The sequence below is a fragment of the Gymnodraco acuticeps genome, unplaced genomic scaffold, assembly GCF_902827175.1.
Source record: "Gymnodraco acuticeps unplaced genomic scaffold, fGymAcu1.1, whole genome shotgun sequence".
NCBI classification, from domain to species: domain Eukaryota; kingdom Metazoa; phylum Chordata; class Actinopteri; order Perciformes; family Bathydraconidae; genus Gymnodraco; species Gymnodraco acuticeps.
The window spans coordinates 317,223-342,465 of NW_022990732.1; the positions used below are offsets into that span (position 1 = coordinate 317,223).

General features: G+C 41.3%; 1 protein-coding gene across 1 annotated transcript in view; it reads left to right on the plus strand.

Moving 5' to 3' along the window:
* The window catches only part of LOC117556500 (P2X purinoceptor 3-like), a 53,704-nt gene extending 38,489 nt beyond the window's left edge, over positions 1-15,215 (plus strand). Inside the window, exons 4-12 of the mRNA XM_034231829.1 lie at positions 10,027-10,093; positions 10,214-10,307; positions 11,371-11,448; positions 11,540-11,681; positions 11,883-12,019; positions 12,400-12,493; positions 12,870-12,935; positions 13,197-13,274; positions 14,851-15,215. Coding sequence (XP_034087720.1) covers positions 10,027-10,093; positions 10,214-10,307; positions 11,371-11,448; positions 11,540-11,681; positions 11,883-12,019; positions 12,400-12,493; positions 12,870-12,935; positions 13,197-13,274; positions 14,851-14,976 — 882 coding nt within the window. The 3' untranslated portion in view covers positions 14,977-15,215. The remainder of the gene's footprint in view (positions 1-10,026; positions 10,094-10,213; positions 10,308-11,370; positions 11,449-11,539; positions 11,682-11,882; positions 12,020-12,399; positions 12,494-12,869; positions 12,936-13,196; positions 13,275-14,850) is intronic.
* Positions 15,216-25,243: the final 10,028 nt, after the last annotated feature.

Sequence of the window (25,243 nt, forward strand, 5' to 3'; positions counted from 1 at the left end):
ACACCAGATTATCCTTGTTAATTACACAACATTGATTGGTTTAAATTGTGTGCAATGCTTTTGTATTTGTCCCCTTCGATTCGGAGAAACAAATATTTTTTCGGAGTAAAGGATGGCAGAAGACACTACACTACCCAGAATCCCCAGCTATCGTTTGGACTACACCATGTGCTCTGTTTGACAAACCCCGTGATAGTCCTCAAGCTCTGTGATTGGAGAGTGTGCTCCGAGGGTTACGCCGATTCTCGAAAAGCACTTGAAATGGGATGGAACCAAGGCAGACTGTCCAAAACTGGATTTGAACGGGTCCACCGCGTCCCCCCCCTCCCCCACCCCGTCCCCAGAACTACACATGCTGGCTATTCTGTTTCGCAACATGTTCTCTATGGCACGTCTCTACTGGGAGTTGTAGTTTTAAAAGACGTTTTCGTATTTCCCATAATAAGAAGTTGCCAGTATTAAACTGTGTACATCCCTGGAGGTTTAGGGGATAGGAAACACTCACATTTAAAACATATAATTAATAAATGGGTGAAAATTGCTTGTGCCCATAATGAACAGCATTAATAAATAGGCCTACACACATGCCAGCTAAGGTCAGAAGAGCTTTATTTAACAGCTGATCTTATGTTTGTGACCCCTGTTGTTAATTGATAACATTACATTACATTACATTAATTGATAAGCCTGAAACATGCACTTGTCAAGGTTCAGAGGCAAATTTTGCAAATATGGCAGTAGCCATCGATCAGCTTAAGATAAGATATACTTTATTGATTCTAAGTTGGAACATTTGCATTACATCAGCATGTGTAACAGTTGTAAATATGCAGTGGTGTTTATTTGTAAATAATTTAGTATAATCACACAAATTCTGTGTTTTATATTTAACAATTCTGTGTTCTTTATTTATTGATTGTTCAATACCTGACAAGGCCGGAGATGAAATATCTACATACATCTTATAAGAGTATAATACATTATGTATAATATCAGTTAAAATAAGTGCTTCAACATAGTTAACATTGCTGGAGGTATGCACAAATATTGATAGATGTCTTGTAATGCACTATTGAGGAACCTGCGACCCAAGTTTTTCATTCAATGCATAACTACACCATAGTTGTGTAGGCCTGCCTATATGATATGTCAATAAACCTTAGAAAATCTTGAAATCTTGAAAGGGATGTGCAAAATAGTCATTATATACAGTCTTTAATTAACTATTAGTAGAGAATAACGAGTAATGAATATACTTTAGGGATCCTATTAATATCTAATAATAAAAATAATGAAATTCAATAACATGCTTTAACCACTAGGTGTCCCTTTATATCAGCTGTGCACCTTTCTGGTGTAAATACAGCCTATCTACCAATTGGATCAAATATAAAAGTCAGCCGAATTAGTGTTGATACTGCAAGGAGACGTATTGTGTGAAAAGAAATGTAAGATGTTGTTTAATGGCTGATATATTTATGATCCACGTCACGTTTTCAGTTCCTCATGTTTGTCTAGAAGTCTTCTCATCAGGGCTCTATAAATACAGAACTACGGCAGATATGTAATATTTAATGCAGCCGAACCGTGTATTACAATGCCGTTATGTGATGACTTTCAAAGAGAAAAGCAAGCACACTCGGAATAAAGTATTATTATTATTTTTTTAAATGTTTTCGGTCTGTTTCCGGTATTTGTTAATGACGATGTGCTGTGAGATGTGAGACTGCAATTGCACAGGGGAAAATAACCTAGACTATCTTTAGATGCGGATTTTGTTAAACTAATATGTTTGCGCTGTGGACCAACACTATACATTGACGGGGAAGGGGGTAGCAATAAAGATAACACCATTAAACAGTTACACAACATAACAGAAATAATATCGATAGCAGCGTCCCTAGCAACCACCTTGGTAACAATGAAAACGTCGCGATTTCCTGAAGTAATCTTCGTAATAACTAGCAAACTAAAGATCATGTACATCCACTGCACACATAATCTGAAATAACAACTCATATTTCTCGCATCAAATGACATCAAAACGCATTTTAATGGCCAAACTAACTTTAAAATAGGCATTTTCCACCGAGAATAAAACGAAGTTCGGCCATGTTTTATTTTTCTGCAGGGAGAAATGTGAAGATCACGTGACATAGACGCCAGCCATTGGAATGAATGGTGAAAAAAACGGGGTTTGTCAAACAGAGCACATGGTGTAGTCCAAACGATAGCTGGGGATTCTGGGTAGTGTCGTGTCTTCTGCCATCCTTTACTCCGAAAAAATATTTGTTTCTCCGAATCGAAGGGGAAAAATACAAAAGCATTGCACACAATTTAAACCAATCAATGTTGTGTAATTAACAAGGATAATCTGGTGTTTTTTAGTCGATGAGTAGTGCAGATATCACTGTAAAATCAATCGACAGTAAGAGGAATACTTACTTCCGGGTGTACAATTCTCCGTTATTCAATGGGAATGGACGCTGATTGAGTGATTGAAAAGTTTATTAACAGCTTTTATATTGGGTACAGTACAGTACAGCTCAAAACATACAATTGTTAAGGGGATGCAGACCAGAGAAAGACTTTCGTCTTGTTTACATCAGGGTCCCCCATTTCCAATTCATCATATCATTTAAGACATATAAGATATATTTTACATACAGATGGCTTATTTACAATTTACATACAGGTGGTTTTTTACATACAGATTGCTTATTTACAATTTTCATTTTAGATTTCGTTCTAATACATCCTAACCGGACATTTAAGACATACCAAGTCTACAGATATACAGTTAGTAACAGAGTCTAAAATGCGAGTATATACATAGATGGGGGGGGAAGCTGTCCATTGAACGACAGGTTGAGATTTGTACCATTACCGGGGCCAGTTTTGCAATGCTCTCCCCCGAATGTGCTCTTTAAGAGAGGTTTTGAAGGTAAGTATAGTTTTACTTTCCTTTACAGTTGTGGGAAGAGCGTTCCACAACCTTTATGACGCTGAAGGCAGCGACGTGCAGTCAGGGGAGGCAGGGGAGGCAGAGCCTCACCTGTCATACTCCAATGTAACGGAAAAACAACTAAAGAAAAACTAAATAGTAATAATAATAAAATGTCTCCACTGATCTGTGTTGTCAATGTGATTTCTGTATGATTCCAATCGCTTTTTATAGTCAAAATCAGCTAATTTGACGAGCTCCGCTACAACTACGGGTAGCGATGAGAAGTGAGGCAGGGACAAGCTCTGCCTCTCGTAAGCCCACAGTAACTGGCTGGAGCGCGGTCACTAATTTAACGAGGGCACTTATTTTGTGAGCATGCTCAAGTCAGTTACTGTGGGGTGAGGGGAGGCACAGCTGAGCTCTGCCTCACCTCAGAATGCGTCACCCCACAGAAACTGGCTGGAAAGCGGGCCCTAAGCGCATGCCTGCACCATCTCACAGTATGTCACCAATGTAATGTTTGTAGATCCCTTTATTACATTTATCCTCGCCATCCATAGTCTCTAAATAACTTATTTCACGTATATATGATATTTAGGCTCGCTGGTCTCATCATACAACGGCAATGAAAAAAGCACCAGGGGAGGCAGCCATAACCTCTGCCGCACTGAAGGGGGCGCAAGTGAGCCCACAGGTTCTTGTTGCTACTGTTATTCTACGCAGAGAAGGTATAGACGCTAGGGGTGGGTGATACCACAAAATCTGGATTCGATCCGATACCAAGTATTTCAGGGCCAGTATCGCCGATACCGATATCGATATCGATACCGATACTTTTTTTAATGAAAAGCGTCTTATGTACTTTCATATAGGAGAGAGCTGCATGACATAATTGTTGAACTGAAATAATCATAAATAGACTAAATCTGAATTCATTTTCATGAATAAAGACAGGACAGTTTTTATAGACAAATACACGTTTTACTTTTGCAAATTTAAAGTGGAAACATGAAAAATAACAATACAAAGTGGCCAAAGTAGCGAACTGTCTTCTTGCACACATCACAGTTCGCTAAGTTTTAATGGCCAGTTGTGAAATTGCTCCACACAACGCTGCTCTTTCTCTCAGCCATCATGCGCGTGTGTGTGTTGCACTCGCGAGTCGCTGGCTGCTGCTGTCCTGCCCTGCTGGCTGCTGTCAGTCAGCTTGATAATCGGCGTTCAGGCAGGGAGCCTCGAGGAGAAGAGGACAGCAGTGGAGAGAGAAGAAAAGAGCATATACTTGTGTTCGTCTGCACATAGTTTTTTGAAGAAATTGACGAGTAGAGGAGACGAGAAAAAAAGTATAACAGTATCGATCCTATTGGCTCTAGTATCGATATTTTGAAACGTAACGTAATATCGGAGGTATCGATATTTTGGGATCGATCCGCCCACCCCTAATAGACGCAAACAACAAACTAGACTTTTGAAACTAGAGGAAGATAAGGAGGACTTTTACAAAAAAGTAATAGAGATTGTTGTCCAGAAGGTGAGCATGGACTTCATCTTCAAGTCAAGGTAAGACCCCAATTGTAATGAAAATGGGATCTTACTAAGAAAGAACAATCCAATATTTAGATTTTGTGTATCCTTTTGTTGAAAGGTCTGTTTAAAATGAATCGAAGCATCAGACTAAAAAAGCTTTTGAAAATAACCGAATATTTCGATTATGGTCAAAATATGATATTTGTAAATCTGACTCTGAAAGAGTCAGTGCCTCACCAGCCATGAATCTCACCGCACGTCACTGGCTGAAGGAGCCTAGGAGCGTCACAACTGGACGCCACGGACACTGACCAAACGTCGCTCCTGGACGCTTAGGGAGTGAGAGTGTGTTGAACTGGTACGCAGGTTATGTGCGTAATCTGAAATGCGTACCGTCACTTGTGTCACAAAGCGCATTTGCGTACCGACGTACTTGTGAAGCTTTTCCAGAAGGCGGTTAGATCACCGGACGACAGAGTCGGTCTCCGTGTGCACAGACAGGGCTGCTGTTAACGTCGGTCTGTACAACGGAATTGTGCCAAAACTACGCCAACCGGCTGCAGAGGGAGACTCCCCCCCATCACTGGAGAACTGCGCTAAAACAGCTGATCACAACGTTCACACTCAGTGGTCACGAAGTACTCCACTAGCGCGGCCCCCCCCCCCCCCCCCCCCCCCCCCGTCGACTTTCCTGAAGTACTCCCCGTTGATAGAAATCAACACGTAATGAATTAAGACCCCACGGTTTGATGATTGATAGGTGTGTGGGCTGTCTTTCATTTTGACACGCAGAAAAATGTTATAATAAACATAGATACTGTATGTTAAACAGTGCTTGAATTGGAATGAAAAAGGTGCCAGTACTCTAAAATCAGCAACTTTTTCAAGTCAATTTTATATATACAGCCCACAAACAAGAATTCGGCTACTATAATGCTGGTGGGTTTGTCTCTTTACTACTGTATATTTTAGAAAGGTTCACTGTACTTAACATTTTTTATGATAGGCAGCGGATATGGCTAAGCTCAGTAAGGTCAATATTAACTGAAAATATAGCAATCAAAGTCTAGATCTTCTGCTGAAGACACATGAAGCAGAGACCTTTCAGGTGAGAGCCCCTCTGGTGGTGTTCAACATTAATGACAAGGAAACAAAGCTCTGGTCAGAAGCATTTTTTATAAAAAGCTTTAACAAAATTAAGTATTTCTGTACATTTTGAATGCAATCTAACTTTCCAACTCAGAAAACGAAAAACGAAAAAGTGCCAAAAGTCTTCTCACATGGCTGAGCTGCTTTGCAATATACTTCACCACTGAAGAATACAAATATGTATAAAGTAAACTATGATGCAATCTAACTTTCCAACTCAGAAAAATGATAAAGAGCATGAACAAAGAACATGTAAAAACAAATGCAAAATTTGCACAATCTAAAATGAGAAACTGTAACTGCAAGTAACAAAGTCTGAGCCATGGTAAAGAGTTACATTGAACACCAAGCTGATCAGATAACTCCCTGGTTGGTCTGAAGTCCTTCTATCTCCAGGATCTGTACAAATCGGCACATTATGCCAAAAGTCTTCTCACTGGGTGAGCTGCTTTGCAATATACTTCACATTGTTAGAAAAGGCTCCAGAAGGCCTTGGGGACATCAGTATCAGGGGCTGGAGCTGGACAGGCTCTTTCATCAGCACTTCTCCTTCCCTTTGCCAGCCAGGACCTCACATACTGTTCCGGATTGAACTGTCCTAGTGATGGTCCATTACATTTAATGAAAACCAGGCTGGACAGTCGGCTGACAGAGAGAGCATTCCTTTTTGCAGTAAGGATATCGTTCATGCAGCTGAATGCCCGCTCACACTCACTAGTGGAGACAGCGATGGTTCGGACTGCTTTCAGTAGAGGCTCCATGGCAGCAGGTGTACGGGATGCCCTGGTTTCCTTGTATTCGCGAAAGCCCTGAACAGTCTCTCTTCTGTCCACTTTCAGCACTTCGCACAAACGTAGCACCTCTACATCCCCATACTGTACGTGTAGAGGAAACTTCTGTGTAGCTATGCAGTGGGAGTCACCGACTCAGGAAGGAGACACGGTAGGAGCAGTAGCTTTGATGTCAAACACATGATGGTTTATTTGGAGTTACGGCCGGAGGATTCACATCACAAGTCCAAGAGTCAGAGGTTCTGACTTCACGGTAGAGTTGCCACGTCAATTCTGAAGAACTCTACCCCAGACCCATGTATTTAGCTAGTTCAGAGAGCATCATCAACATGCTGCATAACAAGATAGAATGATAACACCTCTATCAGCTGACGCCAACAGGCAGGAACAGGGAGACAAAACACTGAGAGCACAGCAGCCAAGGTTACAGGTGCCTGTGCTCAGTCAGGACAGTTTGAACTGATACACTGGGTCAAAGTGATGGGCCTTGGAAAATATTCCACAACAGTACGTCTAACTCCTCTTCAGACCAACTTCCAGGATGGATAACTTTCATGTCCTGGATTAGCTGATTGTCCCGGGCCTCCCGGCCATGTAATGGGATTTCTCTTGTGCTGACATGAGAGGAGGTTGTGGAAGTCATTCTGTGTCTCAGATTATCTACCATACTGCGGAAAAACTGACCTGCATGAATCTGTACAAGCCTGCCATTCTCACGCAGGGCAACACCCTTGAAGGACTTCTCAGCTAGAGCTGTATGAACTGTAGTCATGTGTGGGCCAGGCATGGTGACCATGGATTCAAAAACTCGTATTTCTCGAGTTAAGAGCCTATCTGCTGTAGGCAGTGTCATCTCTCTTTTTTTGGAGTTGCCGAGAGAGGTCGCTGAGCTCTGTGAGCGCATCGTACATCAGTCCCAGATTGCTGACAAACGTTGCAGATGTGAGCACATCATCCAGGCCCTTGTACTTTGCTCTTTCTCTGGAATCCCTGCTCGTTGTCGTTTGCAGCATTTGTGAAGTGATCATGAAGCACTCGGTAGTTTTCCCAGACTGCTCTGACGCTCCTTTCACTTGAAGCCACCCAGCGGATGGACAAAACACGCCCTATCACCAGGAGACGCTGTCCGACTGCTTGCGCACACTGCGCTAACTGCCTCTGATTTTTGGGGGAGGCATGGAACAAGGAATAGAGTTTGTCAAAAAAGATCTGGAAATGATTGAGCCCTGAGACCTCCTTGACCACATCCCCAACTGCCAGCTCTAGACGATGATTGGAGCAGTGCCACACAAACAGGCTTGGGAATTTACTACACAACTGGGTAGCAACGCCTGTTCTCTTCCCTAGCATGACTGAAGCCCCATCACATGCAAAAGAAACGAAACACTGACCTAAAAAGTCCTCGTTAAAATCTCTTCCAAGACACTCCATTAACGCCTTTGTGATGTCATCAGCCGTTGTTCCATCCAACTCGATCAGCTCCCAAAAAAACGTTTCGGGCTCAGCATCAGCTAATGCTGAGCGTAGACACACAACAAGCACCGTTTTACCACTAATAGTGGTAGATTCATCGACCAAAACACAGAGTTTTCTTTGGTTTTCTGTAATGTCTTTTGCCATTTTTTTCTTCAGCTCATGAGCTATGTGGTCGATGATTTCGCCACAGGTTTTATTGGAGTGCAAAACCCTGCCCACGTTCAGCCCATTCAGTTTCTGTAGGTTTAAATCAATTGGCATGTCTGTGAATGGCCGGCTATGTTTGCCAATTTTATATGCCGTTCGAAAAACTCTGATAGTGGTGTCTAATTCAGATTTATGCATAGACTGCACTTGATGTTGAATAGTTTCACGTGAAGCAGATGTAAGGATGTCAGCAGCTTTTACATGGGCTTGTGATTCTTTAGGTTCTTTGATTTTTTTTCTCAGGCTAGCTTGTTGTTTGCCCTTGTCAACACCGAAATGAGACACTGCACACTCACCCCATTCAGTTGACAGTTTCAGTCCTTGTCCAGTGTGTATTCCCAAAGATTTGACATCTCTGCATATCCGACATCCTAGCTTCTATCTTTAAGAAGGAGCCATGCATTGGTCTTGCAAAAATATTGCACCTGGTCCGTTGTCCAGCAGTCAGGTGCATCGCTTTGCCCGGTGTTGGTGGTGGCAGGTTGAGCCAGCAGCAGCTAACGTTAGAGGCTCTGGAGGAGGCGGCGGAGCTAGTGCTAATGCTAATGCACTAGAACTTGGAGCAGGAGGATCAACCAAAGAAGCTCCCCATCAGACACAATTTCCAACACAGGCACAGCATTCTCTGTATTTGAAGTTTCTTCCGGCGACAACCGCTGTCTTTTTGCACTTTTATTAATCCACGCTAACATTTTAGAAATGCTAATTTGTGACGTGACTTGCTTTCCTTCTCTCGGGGGCGTGCCTGCTCTGTTCTATCACTCTACATAGCCACCCACTGGGTGGGAGTTGCACTGCATAAACACAACACACGTGCATCTAGGTATGTAAATTGTAAAGCATTAAAACATGGTTTTACTAACAGTTTTCAGTATGTTGTTACTTCGGCATTATTATTATTATTATTATTTTTGAAACGTGTATTACTATTAAATCACGGTCAAATAGGTTAATTTTGACATAGTCGTTTCCACCCACAGTATTTACATGGAGAAGATAAGCCCCGCCCCCTCTCCAGCACGTTCTGTTTGAATGACAGGAGTAAACAGCTGACAGCCGCTGTATGAAACTCCAGCGGTTAGAGCGATGAGAATGTCCGTTCGGCACCTCATGACGCATCTACTGAGTACCGGGCGGCTTGTATATATATATATGGATGTTATTAATAAGAACGGCGGGAGAGTGTTGAGTACTGGCACGGTGCATGAGTACCGGAAGAGTACCGCCAGCATGCCGGGTTACTGAGCAAGAAGTGCCGGTACTCCATGGGTCAGAACCAGAAGTGCCGGTACTGCGTACCGGTGAGTACCGGCCCCAATTCCAGCACATTTAACATTGTTAAATGGATATATCCGCCTTCTTCATTTATCTTTCCATTCCCACAACAATATACATAAAGAAATGGCATATTTTGGACATAGTTCGAATGGTGATTAATCATGATTAATTAATTTTTAAGCTGTGATTAATCTGATTAAAAATGTTAATCGTTTGACAGCCCTAGTATATATATATATATATATATATAGATAATATATATATATATATATATATTATATATATATATATATATATAATATATACATAGATATTAACTTTTTTAAAAGGATTCTCCCAAAATCTACTCTCCAAATGTCCTCTCTTTATCTGCTAAACACACAATAGCAAGTCTCTAATGTGTCGGTCTGCTGTGTGATGTGTGTGTGTGTGTGTGTGTGTGTGTGTGTGTGTGTGTGTGTGTGTGTGTGTGTGTGTGTGTGTGTGTGTGTGTGTGTGTGTGTGTGTGTGTGTGTGTGTGTGTGTGTGTGGGTGTGTGTGTGTGTGGTGATGTGTGTGGTGTGTGTGCTGTGTGTGTGTGTGTGTGTGTGTGTGTGTGTGTGTGTGTGTGTGTGTGTGTGGTGTGTGTGTGTGTGTGTGTGTGTTACCCAGAGTGAGAAGTTTAATTGTACCCAGGACAGTAACTGCAAAAGGCTCCGTAACAAGCCAGGAAGTTATGGTGAGGTCTTCTGCCTTTTCTTCTCCTTACATATCAGAGTGTGATTAGAACTGATGTTTGCATTTACACATTTACGTCGTTTTTGCAGTTTGCATAACATCTTTTTATTTTCCTGCTCAGGAATTCTGACAGGGAGATGTGTTCATTTCAAAGGCACCATCAAGATGTGTGAGATAAAAGGATGGTGCCCAGCTGAGATCGACACCATCAAAACGTAAGCTGATGCTGTGCATGTGATAGAGAGCTTTACACATTTAGAGAGAACAGTGTTATCCTGATAGCAAATCATTAAGAGAAGTTCAATTCAGAAATCCACTTTGTTAAGTCCAATGTATCGTTACGGAGAGTTTATTTGTCCAGCTTTTGGCCTTTTTTCTGCCTCCAACCCTATGACACAGGGATTTTAGCCTTTGCAGAACAGGTTCTGGTCCAGGCTCTCGTCATCTCACGCCTCTAGACTACTGTAACTCCGTCCCTGGCTGGTCTACCTGCATGTGCCATCCGACCCTCTGCAGCTCATCCAGAATGCAGCGGCTCGTCTGGTCTTCAACCTTCCTACATTTTCCCACACCACTCCGCTCCTCCGCTCCCTTTCACTGGCTTCCGGTAACTCCTAGAATCCACTTCAAGACACTGGTACTTGCTTACCATGCTGCGAATGGATCTGGCCCTTCGTACATCCAGGACATGGTTAAACCGTACACCCCAGCGCGTGCACTACGCTCTGCATCAACCAAACGACTCGCTGCGCCCTCGCTGCGAGGGGGACCCAAGTTCCCATCGGCGAAAACACGTGGGTTTGCTATCCTGGCTCCAAGGATGGTGGAATGAGCTCCCCATTGACATCAGGACAGCAGATAGCTTGCACATCTTCCGGCGCAGACTGAAAACTCATCTCTTTCGACTCCACTTCGAGCGATAGAACTATTAACAAAGCACTTATATACTAACAAAGGACTGGCTTATCTAAAGCCAGTTGAGTAGCACTTGAAATGTTTGGCTCTATGAAACCTGATTGTACTTATATGATTCTGTTTTCTTCAAGGTTGTGTCTTCCTGGTCGAATGTACTTATTGTAAGTCGCTTTGGATAAAAGCGTCAGCTAAATGCAATGTAATGTAATAATGTAATTTACATCCACACAAACCTATAGAACACTCTACAGGAGAGGGAGAAGAAACTCGTATAGCCTAATATGGCCCCCTTTAAACACATTTGCTGTTTATATGTCCATCTGTCTTTTCTCTTCCTTATGCTCTCCTTTGCCTCTCTTTCAGGACGCCAATGATGGAAGTGGAGAACTTCACAATTTTTATTAAGAATAGCATCCGCTTTCCAACCTTCAACTACACAAAGTACCACAATTATGATTATAAATATGATGATTCTGACATTAAGGATGACATGTTAATATGATGACTGTCATCACGATGTCTGTGTGTGCAGAGGGAACTTTCTCACTACCATCACTAACGATTACATCAAAACGTGTAACTTCGACATGGTCAACAACACCTACTGCCCCATCTTCAAAGTGGGAGACGTGGTCCGCTACGCTCAGCAGAACTTCACCAAGCTGGCAAACAAGGTAGAGTCAAGATCCAGGTCATATTTTTATTTGAAATTTGGAAGACAAGGCCGATCATTTTCTGTCTCTAAATGCTGATAATTACATTATGTCTGATAAGATGATCTGGTATTATGGTAAAGGCTACATGTAATTCCTAGTACACAGAGGTAGGTGAGCACAGGTACACTTGTGAGTCTCTTATTTTGAAATTCCTTCCAGGGAGGAGTGATTGGGATAAAGATCGGCTGGGTATGTGATCTGGACAAGTCAGATGACCAGTGTAACCCCTCCTACTCATTCACACGGCTGGACGCCATGTCCCAGAAGAATGCAGTCTCACCAGGCTACAACTTCAGGTATAAAGATTCATGGTTCCGCAGAAATGTTCCATCCAGAGAAACTCCACTACACAACTCATTTTTGTACACAAGATATGAAACACAGGGGCATATGCATGACGTTTGCTGTGGATATGCATGGCTTCAAAGATCTTTCATAAAAACAATACTTTTTTGATCATTGATGAATCTTGCAATTACAGATAAAATCTGTGTGTATTCTGGACCCTTTGCAAAGTGATTTTATTATGCTTTCAATTGTGACTTATAGATAACCATTTACAGTTCTGATTTTGTTTCTATGACAACAGATCAAATGCTCCTCACTTGCACACTGATCCAAACACTTACAGTGTTTTCTTTAATATAAAAATGCTGAGATTGCTCTGTCTGTACAGGTTTGCCAAATACTTTAAGATGGACAATGGAACGGAATACCGCACTCTGGTTAAAGCCTATGCTATTAGGTTTGATGTTCTGGTCAATGGAAATGTGAGTTTATATCTGACTGTGCTTTTAACTATATGTAGTCGTTTTGAAATCTCAACATGAAAAGTCTAAAAATATTTGTTGGCACCACTTTTTATACTCTAATACTTTTAAATCTTAAAATATTTTCGTTATTACAAAGGTCGATCAGATAGCAGATTTTAATTTAAGCTTGATTAATTAACAGGCACCATTAACGTTATCATATCAAATCTGGGGTCCTTGAATTGGAAACTCATACTTACATTAAGACTGACTTTGTAGACTTAAGAGATATTATACACAGGAATATTTTTTGTACCACTACATCTATAAAGTACCATGATACTGATACCTGCTCACATATTATTATTATTATTGGATTATTTGTTCTTCGTAGGCAGGCAAGTTCAACATGATCCCGACACTCATCAACATGGTGGCCGCCTTCACGTCAGTGGGAGTGGTGAGTTTACTGCTGGACCACATACCAAAGCTCATCATACACCGGTTATTATTCTCAGAATAATCTTACATTACCGTTTCATCTCTGATTTTATCTCAAGTACAATGTGAGCTTTGTTGTACTTAAATACCTCACACACTGTCCTCCCATTCCGCTGAAGCTTGACTGTGAACTTAGTTGAATTTTAAAACATTTTCTTTGAGGGAAAGTGGGCTTGTTGCTGGACTATCTATTTAAAATGGTATCTCTATTATTATGTAGGGCACGGTGTTGTGTGACATCATTCTGCTGAACTTCCTGAAAGGAGCGGAGCAGTACAAGGCCAAGAAATTTGAAGAGGTAATATAAATGAAGTTCTTCAGATATTACATCCCAATGTCATGAACACTTGCCATTACGTTGCATACCATTAACCATTTAAGGTTGTTTTGATGATCCTGTTAGTGTCAGTAGTTTTTTTTAAACATTACCATTATAGAGCAACTTTTTTCTATTGATAAATAATGATCGACCAATTAAGTGAGTCCAATAGTACAGACAAACTAGCCAATGCTCATGCTAGTGCTAATTGGGAACCCTATAATGGACAAAGATATTCACTCTCTTTTAACTCCGGTTTGTTCTCCACCACTGTGTTCAACAGCTGACTCTGCCTGCTATTGATCAGCAGGACCTTTACAGTGGGGCTTTAACAGCTGATGGTTTGGCATGTTCATAAATTCAATGTTTTGGGTGCCAGAAAAGCAAAAATAATAGGCCTAAAGAGGCTAACAAGCTCATAAGAGTTTAGAACATTGTTATTTAAAATGGTGGTGTTATGCTTCTGGATAGGGTGAAGGGAGGTAGAATCAACGCTAAGCTAAAGGCGGCTAATGGCCAGGCCCTCCCATTTGACATTCCTGCCCTCCCCCAATAAACACGTTTTTATTATTTATAAAAATTAAAAATATATATATTTTAATTTCTTTAATTATAAATAAACTGTGAACTGTAATGCTAGGATGTATGTGATGTCAGATAGTAATATAAGAGTAATAAATGAAAAACAGGTATGAAATACTATATGACAGTAAAAAGAAAAGGGAAGAAAGGGGAGTGATTTGTAAAATATCCATAAAGAAAAAGTAAATCTGCTTACAGTTCTGTTTCATATGGGTGTTGAGAGATGTATCCATAGATCTCTTAATGTTGCTCTCAAAGTGCACCAGATTGATGCTTTTAACTTCAACACTTAAAAAAAAAATCTCCCCGGACCTAACTAGAGGAGGTGAGGACCCCCCTAGAAGAGGTCCACCCCCCACTTATAAAAATAGCACTTTACCCCTGCTTACACCTATATGCTGTGAGCTGATTATCGAGCCTTCCTTGTAACAGTCGCGGGTGTACTGTGTATGTGCGTGTGTGGAGTGTTGCAGTAGAAAATTCCCCTGTAGCGCCCGGTACCTTAATGGGAAACTCTAAATGTTTGAGCACCCCTCTATGAAACGTCAAGCTACCCCACAGCACCCCCAAAAGAAAATCTCGGCCGCGGCACATGACGGTTTTGTGTGCCCTCCCATGAAAATCATATGCCCTCTCTGTAGATTTGTTCTGGTACAGTCACTTATTAGAAACCCCTGCTTTTTGGGTATTACTACTTACTGACATATTGATGTTGTACAACAAAGCGTGAAAATCTCTTATGCTTAACCACAGGTCGTATTTCAGGCATCTAAGCCACAAACACATTCAAACAATTGTTGATTTTGAGACCAGGGAACAAAAGCGATAAAAAGCAAACTTATTTCTGGGTTTAAGACTCATTCCTGCACCACTCTATTGTATGTAGTATACAGTCTACATAAACATAAACATCCACAAAACTGGAGGTCCCATGACACTCATAATCTAACCTGTCTCCCTCTCTCTCATACAGGTTTCAGACAACCCGCTGGATTCCCAGAGCAACGGCTTGTACCGCTCCCAGCTGTCCCTCAGACACACCGAGTACATGATGAGGTCCAGCGACTCAGGGGCCTTTTCTATTGAACATTACAGCTGAAGGACAGGAGCAGCTCTCTATAAAAATGTTACCTCCTCAGGGCCTTCTTTACATAAAAGAGTAAATGTCAAAAGAATTTCAGGGGAACCTTGAACTGTTGTTATTTTAATGTTAAATTCTTCAAACAGATTCGAACTATACAGTCAAATAAATGAAATTAAAAAGCTTTGCATGTTTCATGCTCTCTTTGCTTTTTTTGCATCTTACATTGAATGCATCATGAAGGCCTTTGTAACATGAAAACAGGAATAAACAACACAGCTGGCACGAGTTGTTTCACTTGCTTGTCCTTCTTTCAAATATATGTCGTGGTTTATATTCTAATAAATGTGCTCTGCTTCGTAAAGGAGCTTGAGTGTGGTTTGATGAAAGCACCATTTATGTCTTCGAGGTAAACAAGTTGGATGAAGCCACAGCAGGGATGGAGAGCATGCCATTCTTAATGTGTGTGTACTGTAAGAGTCGGTGAGGGCTGATAATTTATTCCGGGAAATTACTCAGACCTACTAATTGACCTAACCGAAGTTATTGAGTCTATGTAAGTTTACTGCTTGGCTCAGATCCACCAACGTCAGCAATATCTCACCTCTATTAACTCCCTGAAGAACTAGGTTAAATTAACTGCTGTTTCAATTCAGACAACTCTCTTAAATCTGTTTAAGCGATCCCGAAGGATTTTGATATCAGCAAATGAGGTGTGGCAACACACTCTCACTCCCTAAGCGTCCAGGAGCGACGTTTGGTCAGTGTCCGTGGCATGCAGTTGTGACGCTCCTAGGCTCCTTCAGCTTCATAAAGGGACGAAAATAGCTTTCAACTGATTGCAATGTATTCCCATCTGCGGCGGGATTTGACGCTCATGGAAGCACGGCATTCGTTTGTGTCGGCTGTGTAGGCAATGTGAGCGTCCATTCCCATTGGATAACGGAGAATTGTACACCCGGAAGTAAGTATTCCCCTTACTGTCGATTGATTTTACAGTGATATCTGCACTACTCATCGACTAAAAAACACCAGATTATCCTTGTTAATTACACAACATTGATTGGTTTAAATTGTGTGCAATGCTTTTGTATTTTTCCCCTTCGATTCGGAGAAACAAATATTTTTTCGGAGTAAAGGATGGCAGAAGACACTACACTACCCAGAATCCCCAGCTATCGTTTAGGACTACACCATGTGCTCTGTTTGACAAACCCCGTTTTTTTCACCATTCATTCCAATGGCTGGCGTCTATGTCACGTGATCTTCAAATTTCTCCCTGCAGAAAAATAAAACATGGCCGAACTTGGTTTTATTCTCGGTGGAAAATGCCTATTTTAGGCCCATTCCCAAACCGCCCCCTACACCCTACGCGTTCACGCGAGGGCTGTTCCAAAGCAACGAGTGTGGAGCGGTGTGGAGGGGGAGTGGGCTATCAAGCCCTCAAACAGCGAGTTTGCAGCGGTGCTGACTTGAGACCGGTCTCTACCTGACCGGAGTCACGCTGTGTGTGTCCGTCAGGAAACAAGCTGTTAACAAGTAGTTCCAGCACTGATAAATTACGATGTTAACAACCTCATGATAACCTCTTATGTTTTTAACTTAGGATCATACCTGTGTTTAGTCTAGAAAAAGGTAAATGTGTGCATTTTATTATAAAGTTGTGTATATTTACAGACCGTTGCAAAAACTAAGAAGCTTATAAACATCAGGTTTAAAACTAAAAGAGCTTTGAAACACAATGAAAGATGTTTGGAGTTTTATTTGAGTTATTCATTTACACTTTTTGTCTAAGAGATGCTGATTTGAAACCGTTGTTACATACAGTTACGGTATTTCCTGTTTTTGCCGGAGAGAGGGGAGGCCGTCCCAAAGCTTGCTGCTGTAGCTTGCTCCCTCCATCTGACAGGAGGGAGCCTCGTTGAGCTGCGAGTGTGGCTACAGACGGAGTTCACTCCGTCACGGAGGGGTAGGGTAGGGTCGAGGGAGTGGTTTGGGATTGGGCCTTAAAGTTAGTTTGGCCATTAAAATGCGTTTTGATGTCATTTGATGCGAGAAATATGAGTTGTTATTTCAGATTATGTGTGCAGTGGATGTACATGATCTTTAGTTTGCTAGTTATTACGAAGATTACTTCAGGAAATTACGTCCATAGAACGTTTTCATTGTTACCAAGGTGGTTGCTAGGGACGCTGCTATCGATATTATTTCTGTTATGTTGTGTAACTGTTTAATGGTGTTATCTTTATTGCTACCCCCTTCCCCGTCAATGTATAGTGTTGGTCCACAGCGCAAACGTATTAGTTTAACAAAATCCGCATCTAAAGATACGTTATTTTCCCCTGTGCAATTCCAGTCTCACATCTCACAGCACATCGTCATTAACAAATACCGGAAACAGACCGAAAACATTTTTTAAAAATAAAATAATACTTTATTCCGAGTGTGCTTGCTTTTCTCTTTGAAGTCATCACATAACGGCATTGTAATACACGGTTCGGCTGCATTAAATATTACATATCTGCCGTAGTTCTTTATAGAGCCCTGATAAGAAGACTTCTAGACAAACATGAGGAATTGCCGCCAACACTGAATACGTGACGTGGATCATAAATATATCAGTAGTTAAACAACATCTTACATTTCTTTTCACACAATACGTCTCCTTGCAGTATCAACACTAATTCGGCTGACTTTTATATTTGATCCAATTGGTAGATAGGCTGTATTTACACCATAAAGGTGCACAGGTGATATAAAGGGACACCTAGTGGTTAAAGCATGTTATTGAATTTAATTATTTTTATTATTAGATATTAATAGGATCCCTAAAGTATATTCATTACTCGTTATTCTCTACTAATAGTTAATTAAAGACTGTATATAATGACTATTTTGCACATCCCTTTCAAGATTTCAAGATTTTCTAAGGTTTATTGACATATCATATACACAACTGTGTAGTTATGCATTGAATGAAAAACTTGGGTCGCAGGTTCCTCAATAGTGCATTACAAGACATCTATCAATATTTATGCGTACCTCCAGCAATGTTAACTATGTTGAAGCACTTATTTTAACTGATATTATACATATGTATTATACTCTTATAAGATGTATGTAGATATTTAATCTCCGACCTTGTCAGGTATTGAACAATAAATAAAGAACACAGAATTGTTAAATATAAAACACAGAATTTGTGTGATTATACTAAATTATTTACAAATAAACACCACTGCATATTTACAACTGTTACACATGCTGATGTAACGCAAATGTTTCCAACTTCGGATCAATAAAGTATATCTTATCTTAAGCTGATTGATGGCTACTGCCAGTGCTTGAATTGGAATGAAAAAGGTGCCAGTACTCTAAAATCAGCAACTTTTTCAAGTCAATTTTATATATACAGCCCACAAACAAGAATTTGGCTACTATAATGCTGGTGGGTTTGTCTCTTTACTACTGTATATTTTAGAAAGGTTCACTGTACTTAACATTTTTTATGATAGGCAGCGGATATGGCTAAAGCTCAGTAAGGCAAGGCAAGGCAAGGCAAGTTTATTTATATAGCACTTTTCAACACAAGGCAATTCAAAGTGCTTTACAAAAAATGAAAGAGATTAAGAAAATGGCATTTAAAATCAGTCATTAAAAAGAAAAGCTAATAAAATAAACATTAAAAGAAAAAATACATGGATAAAAGTAAGGTCAATATTAACTGAAAATATAGCAATCAAAGTCTAGATCTTCTGCTGAAGACACATGAAGCAGAGACCTTTCAGGTGAGAGCCCCTCTGGTGGTGTTCAACATTAATGACAAGGAAACAAAGCTCTGGTCAGAAGCATTTTTTATAAAAAGCTTTAACAAAATTAAGTATTTCTGTACATTTTGAATGCAATCTAACTTTCCAACTCAGAAAACGAAAAACGAAAAAGTGCCAAAAGTCTTCTCACATGGCTGAGCTGCTTTGCAATATACTTCACCACTGAAGAATACAAATATGTATAAAGTAAACTATGATGCAATCTAACTTTCCAACTCAGAAAAATGATAAAGAGCATGAACAAAGAACATGTAAAAACAAATGCAAAATTTGCACAATCTAAAATGAGAAACTGTAACTGCAAGTAACAAAGTCTGAGCCATGGTAAAGAGTTACATTGAACACCAAGCTGATCAGATAACTCCCTGGTTGGTCTGAAGTCCTTCTATCTCCAGGATCTGTACAAATCGGCACATTATGCCAAAAGTCTTCTCACTGGGTGAGCTGCTTTGCAATATACTTCACATTGTTAGAAAAGGCTCCAGAAGGCCTTGGGGACATCAGTATCAGGGGCTGGAGCTGGACAGGCTCTTTCATCAGCACTTCTCCTTCCCTTTGCCAGCCAGGACCTCACATACTGTTCCGGATTGAACTGTCCTAGTGATGGTCCATTACATTTAATGAAAACCAGGCTGGACAGTCGGCTGACAGAGAGAGCATTCCTTTTTGCAGTAAGGATATCGTTCATGCAGCTGAATGCCCGCTCACACTCACTAGTGGAGACAGCGATGGTTTGGACTGCTTTCAGTAGAGGCTCCATGGCAGCAGGTGTACGGGATGCCCTGGTTTCCTTGTATTCGCGAAAGCCCTGAACAGTCTCTCTTCTGTCCACTTTCAGCACTTCGCACAAACGTAGCACCTCTACGTCCCCATACTGTACGTCTAACTCCTCTTCAGGCCAACTTCCAGGATGGATAACTTTCATGTCCTGGATTAGCTGATTGTCCCGGGCCTCCCGGCCATGTAATGGGATTTCTCTTGTGCTGACATGAGAGGAGGTTGTGGAAGTCATTCTGTGTCTCAGATTATCTACCATACTGCGGAAAAACTGACCTGCATGAATCTGTACAAGCCTGCCATTCTCACGCAGGGCAACACCCTTGAAGGACTTCTCAGCTAGAGCTGTATGAACTGTAGTCATGTGTGGGCCAGGCATGGTGACCATGGATTCAAAAACTCGTATTTCTCGAGTTAAGAGCCTATCTGCTGTAGGCAGTGTCATCTCTCTTTTTTGGAGTTGCCGAGAGAGGTCGCTGAGCTCTGTGAGCGCATCGTACATCAGTCCCAGATTGCTGACAAACGTTGCAGATGTGAGCACATCATCCAGGCCCTTGTACTTTGCTCTGTCTCTGGAATCCCTGCTCGTGTCGTTTGCAGCATTTGTGAAGTGATCATGAAGCACTCGGTAGTTTTCCCAGACTGCTCTGACGCTCCTTTCACTTGAAGCCACCCAGCGGATGGACAAAACACGCCCTATCACCAGGAGACGCTGTCCGACTGCTTGCGCACACTGCGCTAACTGCCTCTGATTTTTGGGGGAGGCATGGAACAAGGAATAGAGTTTGTCAAAAAAGATCTGGAAATGATTGAGCCCTGAGACCTCCTTGACCACATCCCCAACTGCCAGCTCTAGACGATGATTGGAGCAGTGCCACACAAACAGGCTTGGGAATTTACTACACAACTGGGTAGCAACGCCTGTTCTCTTCCCTAGCATGACTGAAGCCCCATCACATGCAAAAGAAACGAAACACTGACCTAAAAAGTCCTCGTTAAAATCTCTTCCAAGACACTCCATTAACGCCTTTGTGATGTCATCAGCCGTTGTTCCATCCAACTCGATCAGCTCCCAAAAAAACGTTTCGGGCTCAGCATCAGCTAATGCTGAGCGTAGACACACAACAAGCACCGTTTTACTTAGCTCATGAGCTATGTGGTCGATGATTTCGCCACAGGTTTTATTGGAGTGCAAAACCCTGCCCACGTTCAGCCCATTCAGTTTCTGTACATTCAAATCAATTGGCATGTCTGTGAATGGCCGGCTATGTTTGCCAATTTTATATGCCGTTCGAAAAACTCTGATAGTGGTGTCTAATTCAGATTTATGCATAGACTGCACTTGATGTTGAATAGTTTCACGTGAAGCAGATGTAAGGATGTCAGCAGCTTTTACATGGGCTTGTGATTCTTTATGTTCTTTGATTTTTTTTCTCAGGCTAGCTTGTTGTTTGCCCTTGTCAACACCGAAATGAGACACTGCACACTCACCCCATTCAGTTGACAGTTTCAGTCCTTGTCCAGTGTGTATTCCCAAAGATTTGACATCTCTGCATATCCGACATCCTAGCTTCTTATCTTTAAGAAGGAGCCATGCATTGGTCTTGCAAAAATATTGCACCTGGTCCGTTGTCCAGCAGTCAGGTGCATCGCTTTGCCCGGTGTTGGTGGTGGCAGTTGAGCCAGCAGCAGCTAACGTTAGAGGCTCTAGAGGAGGCGGCGGAGCTAGTGCTAATGCTAATGCACTAGAACTTGGAGCAGGAGGATCAACCAAAGAAAGCTCCCCATCAGACACAATTTCCAACACAGGCACAGCATTCTCTGTATTTGAAGTTTCTTCCGGCGACAACCGCTGTCTTTTTGCACTTTTATTAATCCACGCTAACATTTTAGAAATGCTAATTTGTGACGTGACTTGCTTTCCTTCTCTCGGGGGCGTGCCTGCTCTGTTCTATCACTCTACATAGCCACCCACTGGGTGGGAGTTGCACTGCATAAACACAACACACGTGCATCTAGGTATGTAAATTGTAAAGCATTAAAACATGGTTTTACTAACAGTTTTCAGTATGTTGTTACTTCGGCATTATTATTATTATTTTTGAAACGTGTATTACTATTAAATCACGGTCAAATAGGTTAATTTTGACATAGTCGTTTCCACCACAGTATTTACATGGAGAAGATAAGCCCCGCCCCCTCTCCAGCACGTTCTGTTTGAATGACAGGAGTAAACAGCTGACAGCCGCTGTGAAACTCCAGCGGTTAGAGCGATGAGAATGTCCGTTCGGCACCTCATGACGCATCTACTGAGTACCGGGCGGCTGTATATATATATATGGATGTATAATAAGAACGGCGGGAGAGTGTTGAGTACTGGCACGGTGCATGAGTACCGGAGTACCGCCAGCATGCCGGTACTGAGCAAGAAGTGCCGGTACTCCATGGGTCAGAACCAGAAGTGCCGGTACTGCGTACCGGTGAGTACCGGCCCAATTCCAGCACTGGCTACTGCCATATTTGCAAAATTTGCCTCTGAACCTTGACTAGTGCATGTTTCAGGCTTATCAATTAATGTAATGTTATCAATTAACAACAGGAGGGGTCACAGACATTAGACCAGCTGTTAAATAAAGCTCTTCTGACCTTAGCTGGCATGTGGGTATATATATTAATGCTGCCCATTGTGGGCACAAGCAATTTTCACCCATTTATTAATTATATGTTTTAAATTTGAGTGTTTCCTATCCCCTAAACCTCCAGGGATGTACACAGTTTAATACTGGCAACTTCTTATTATGGGAAATACGAAAACGTCTTTTAAAACTACAACTCCCAGTAGAGACGTGCCATAGATAGAGAACATGTTGCGAAACACAATAGCCAGCATGTGTAGTTCTGGGGACGGGGTGGGGGAGGGGGGGATGCGGTGGACCCGTTCAAATCCAGTTTTGGACAGTCTGCCGTGGTTCCATCCCATTTCAAGTGCTGTTCAACGCTCGGCGTAACCCTCGGAGCACACTCTCCAATCACAGAGCTTGAGGACTATCACGGGGTTTGTCAAGTGAAACGGAGAGAATACTTACTTCCCGGTGTAATATTCTCTAAAGCAAATGAGCTGCTCCGACCCTCGGTCCTGACGGACTCCAACTTGTGTTTATTAATCAAACAAATAAATAAACACAAGGATAATTATGTGTTATTGTTGAGTAAATGGAGAATTGCACAGGGGAAAATAACTTAGGCTATCTATGCCACAATTTTAGATGCGGATTTTGTTAAACTAATGCGTTTGCGTTGTGGACCAACACTATACATTGACAGGGAAGGGGGTAGCAATAAAGATAACACCATTAAACAGTTACACAACATAACAGAAATAATATCGATAGCAGCGTCCCTAGCAACAAGTAACAAGTAGTTAATAATAATAAAAGACATTAAGAAAAAGGCATTTTAAACAGTCATTAAAAAGCAACACAATCTACCTGCATTGCATTACTCTAAACGTGTAATAACGTGCTTTAACCAGTAGGTGGTTTGGGTTAAAAAGCTGTCAAGTTTATAGTGTTAACAAAATAAAATATACTGCTGTTTCTGGTTTAGTTTACGACGGATATATTTAGTTATTATTTTGATATTTGTAACACAAAAGCGATGGAAAAAACCCACAGCAACACAGAAAATATGGTCTTAACATGACCCAGCGGTCTAGTAGTTAATAAAAAACAATAATATCAAAACAAAATATTACTACTAACTTTATTGTGAAATTCAAACTGACCGGTAAAAGAATAGTTTCCGGTCTATTCTGAGCCCGATCTCTGTAGATCAGGGTTGCGTTCCGATAATCCAAAAATCAGCTCCTAAATTCTAACCCTATCTCCTATTCCTTGACCTCTGAGTGAAACGTCACGGGGTTAAGGGATAGTGGATAGGAGAATTCAAAAGGATTTAGGAGAAGAAACTGCGGTGCTTTAGAGAATCCGACTGCACTTTCACTATCCGACGTGTTTATGATACGCCAGCGGACGTCATGAATGTGCGTCTGCTGCTGTGGGGAAACTATGGAAACTACAGTTTTCTATACAGCGGACTACAACATGGATGTTCAATAAGAACGAGGGACTACTGTAAACTCATCTAGAGACTCTGCACCGTGCTCTGATGCTGTTGCTTTATGCTTTATGAACGTGGACAACAGAGAAACATATTCTTCATGACCAAAGTTGGAATTGAAATAAAAAAGGAAAGTGAAACGTATGCTCCTCACCCTCTCCCTCCGGTCTACATTAATACAAATGATCCCAATACGTATGATTGTATGAAAAGATCTTAAAATCAATACAAATGTATTTATTATAAACGTTAGTCCTTAACATCTATCACTGTGTATATCACCATTCAAACATCTTTTAAAAGTTGAACAAACCCCACACAGCTCAGTAAAGACTGTGAGATGTTGACTTTATTTGATCATTTCAGTAAAAACTAACGTTCATATTTCTCTTTTTGATTATAATACTGATGAACGTTCAGAAAAAAGCACTTTGGCAACTTACCACATACGTTTTAAAATGCTTAATAAGCACCGTAACTTTCATGATATCATTTCTCGGTCATAATCGGTTGTTTCCGTGAACGGCCGACTGTTGAGTGACGGCAAATGCTGCGGCTGCAATGCATTGTGGTGCAGCATTTTCTCCTCTCCTTTCGGTTAGGGAGGTCCAGTGGTTCCTAAGCTAAAGGAGGTTATAAAGGAAGTTTGAAACCTCCTTTCCTTTCATTTGGAGAATTGGAACGGCACTTATCATGGCTTCCACTGACGTACTTCCGGGTCATTTCACTTGGTTAGGAAGGTTCCTAAGCTAAATGGACTATTGGAACGCAACCCAGGGATGGGAAACTTTGATGGTGGTGGGGGCCACATAATTGATGTACTGGCCACCAGGGGGCCGCAGATTAACTTGGAACACACACACAAAAATTCCATGTGTTGTATGTAATTATTAACAAATAGTCTGACATCTTCATTGACATTTTACAATCTTTCAGGGAACATCCTCTAATAAGATCACTAAACAAATATCAGTTCACAGAAATGTTATTTCATTTTTACAAGTGGCATGTTTGTATTGAACAGGTTATTAAACAGTGGAATAAAAGTATTTTAAACTATTGGCAAGCACGGAAAATGTGTGTGTAGTGAGATTAACAATTAAGATGACGTAAACATGAAGTCATGAACACTAACCCAGACATTAGTTATCTAACTTGAACCTAAAACACTTGTAGCCTGTCTTACCCTTATTCCACAATAGGGGAATGTCAACACAGACACCCGTCAGCCCGCACTCTGCTGTTCCTCAGCACCACTCCCCCTCCCTCCCGCTGAAATTATGAATGAAAAGCGTAGTAATCATAGATAACACGGCAGGGTCCGTGACAGTTTGTTTTCATCTGATTTCAAATAAACAAAGTCTTGGTTTTAAGAAAACTAAACTTGTTTCGCCAAATTCAGATGATAAATACAACTTTTAAGCTTGTAAAGGCATAATTACAAGAGGCAATTTAACGTCACAGCAGGCATAACAACAGCCGGTGTTTCTTGTGAGATTGCCTTTAAGGGCAGCCGACACAAACGAATGCCGTGCTTCCATGAGCGTCAAATCCCGCCG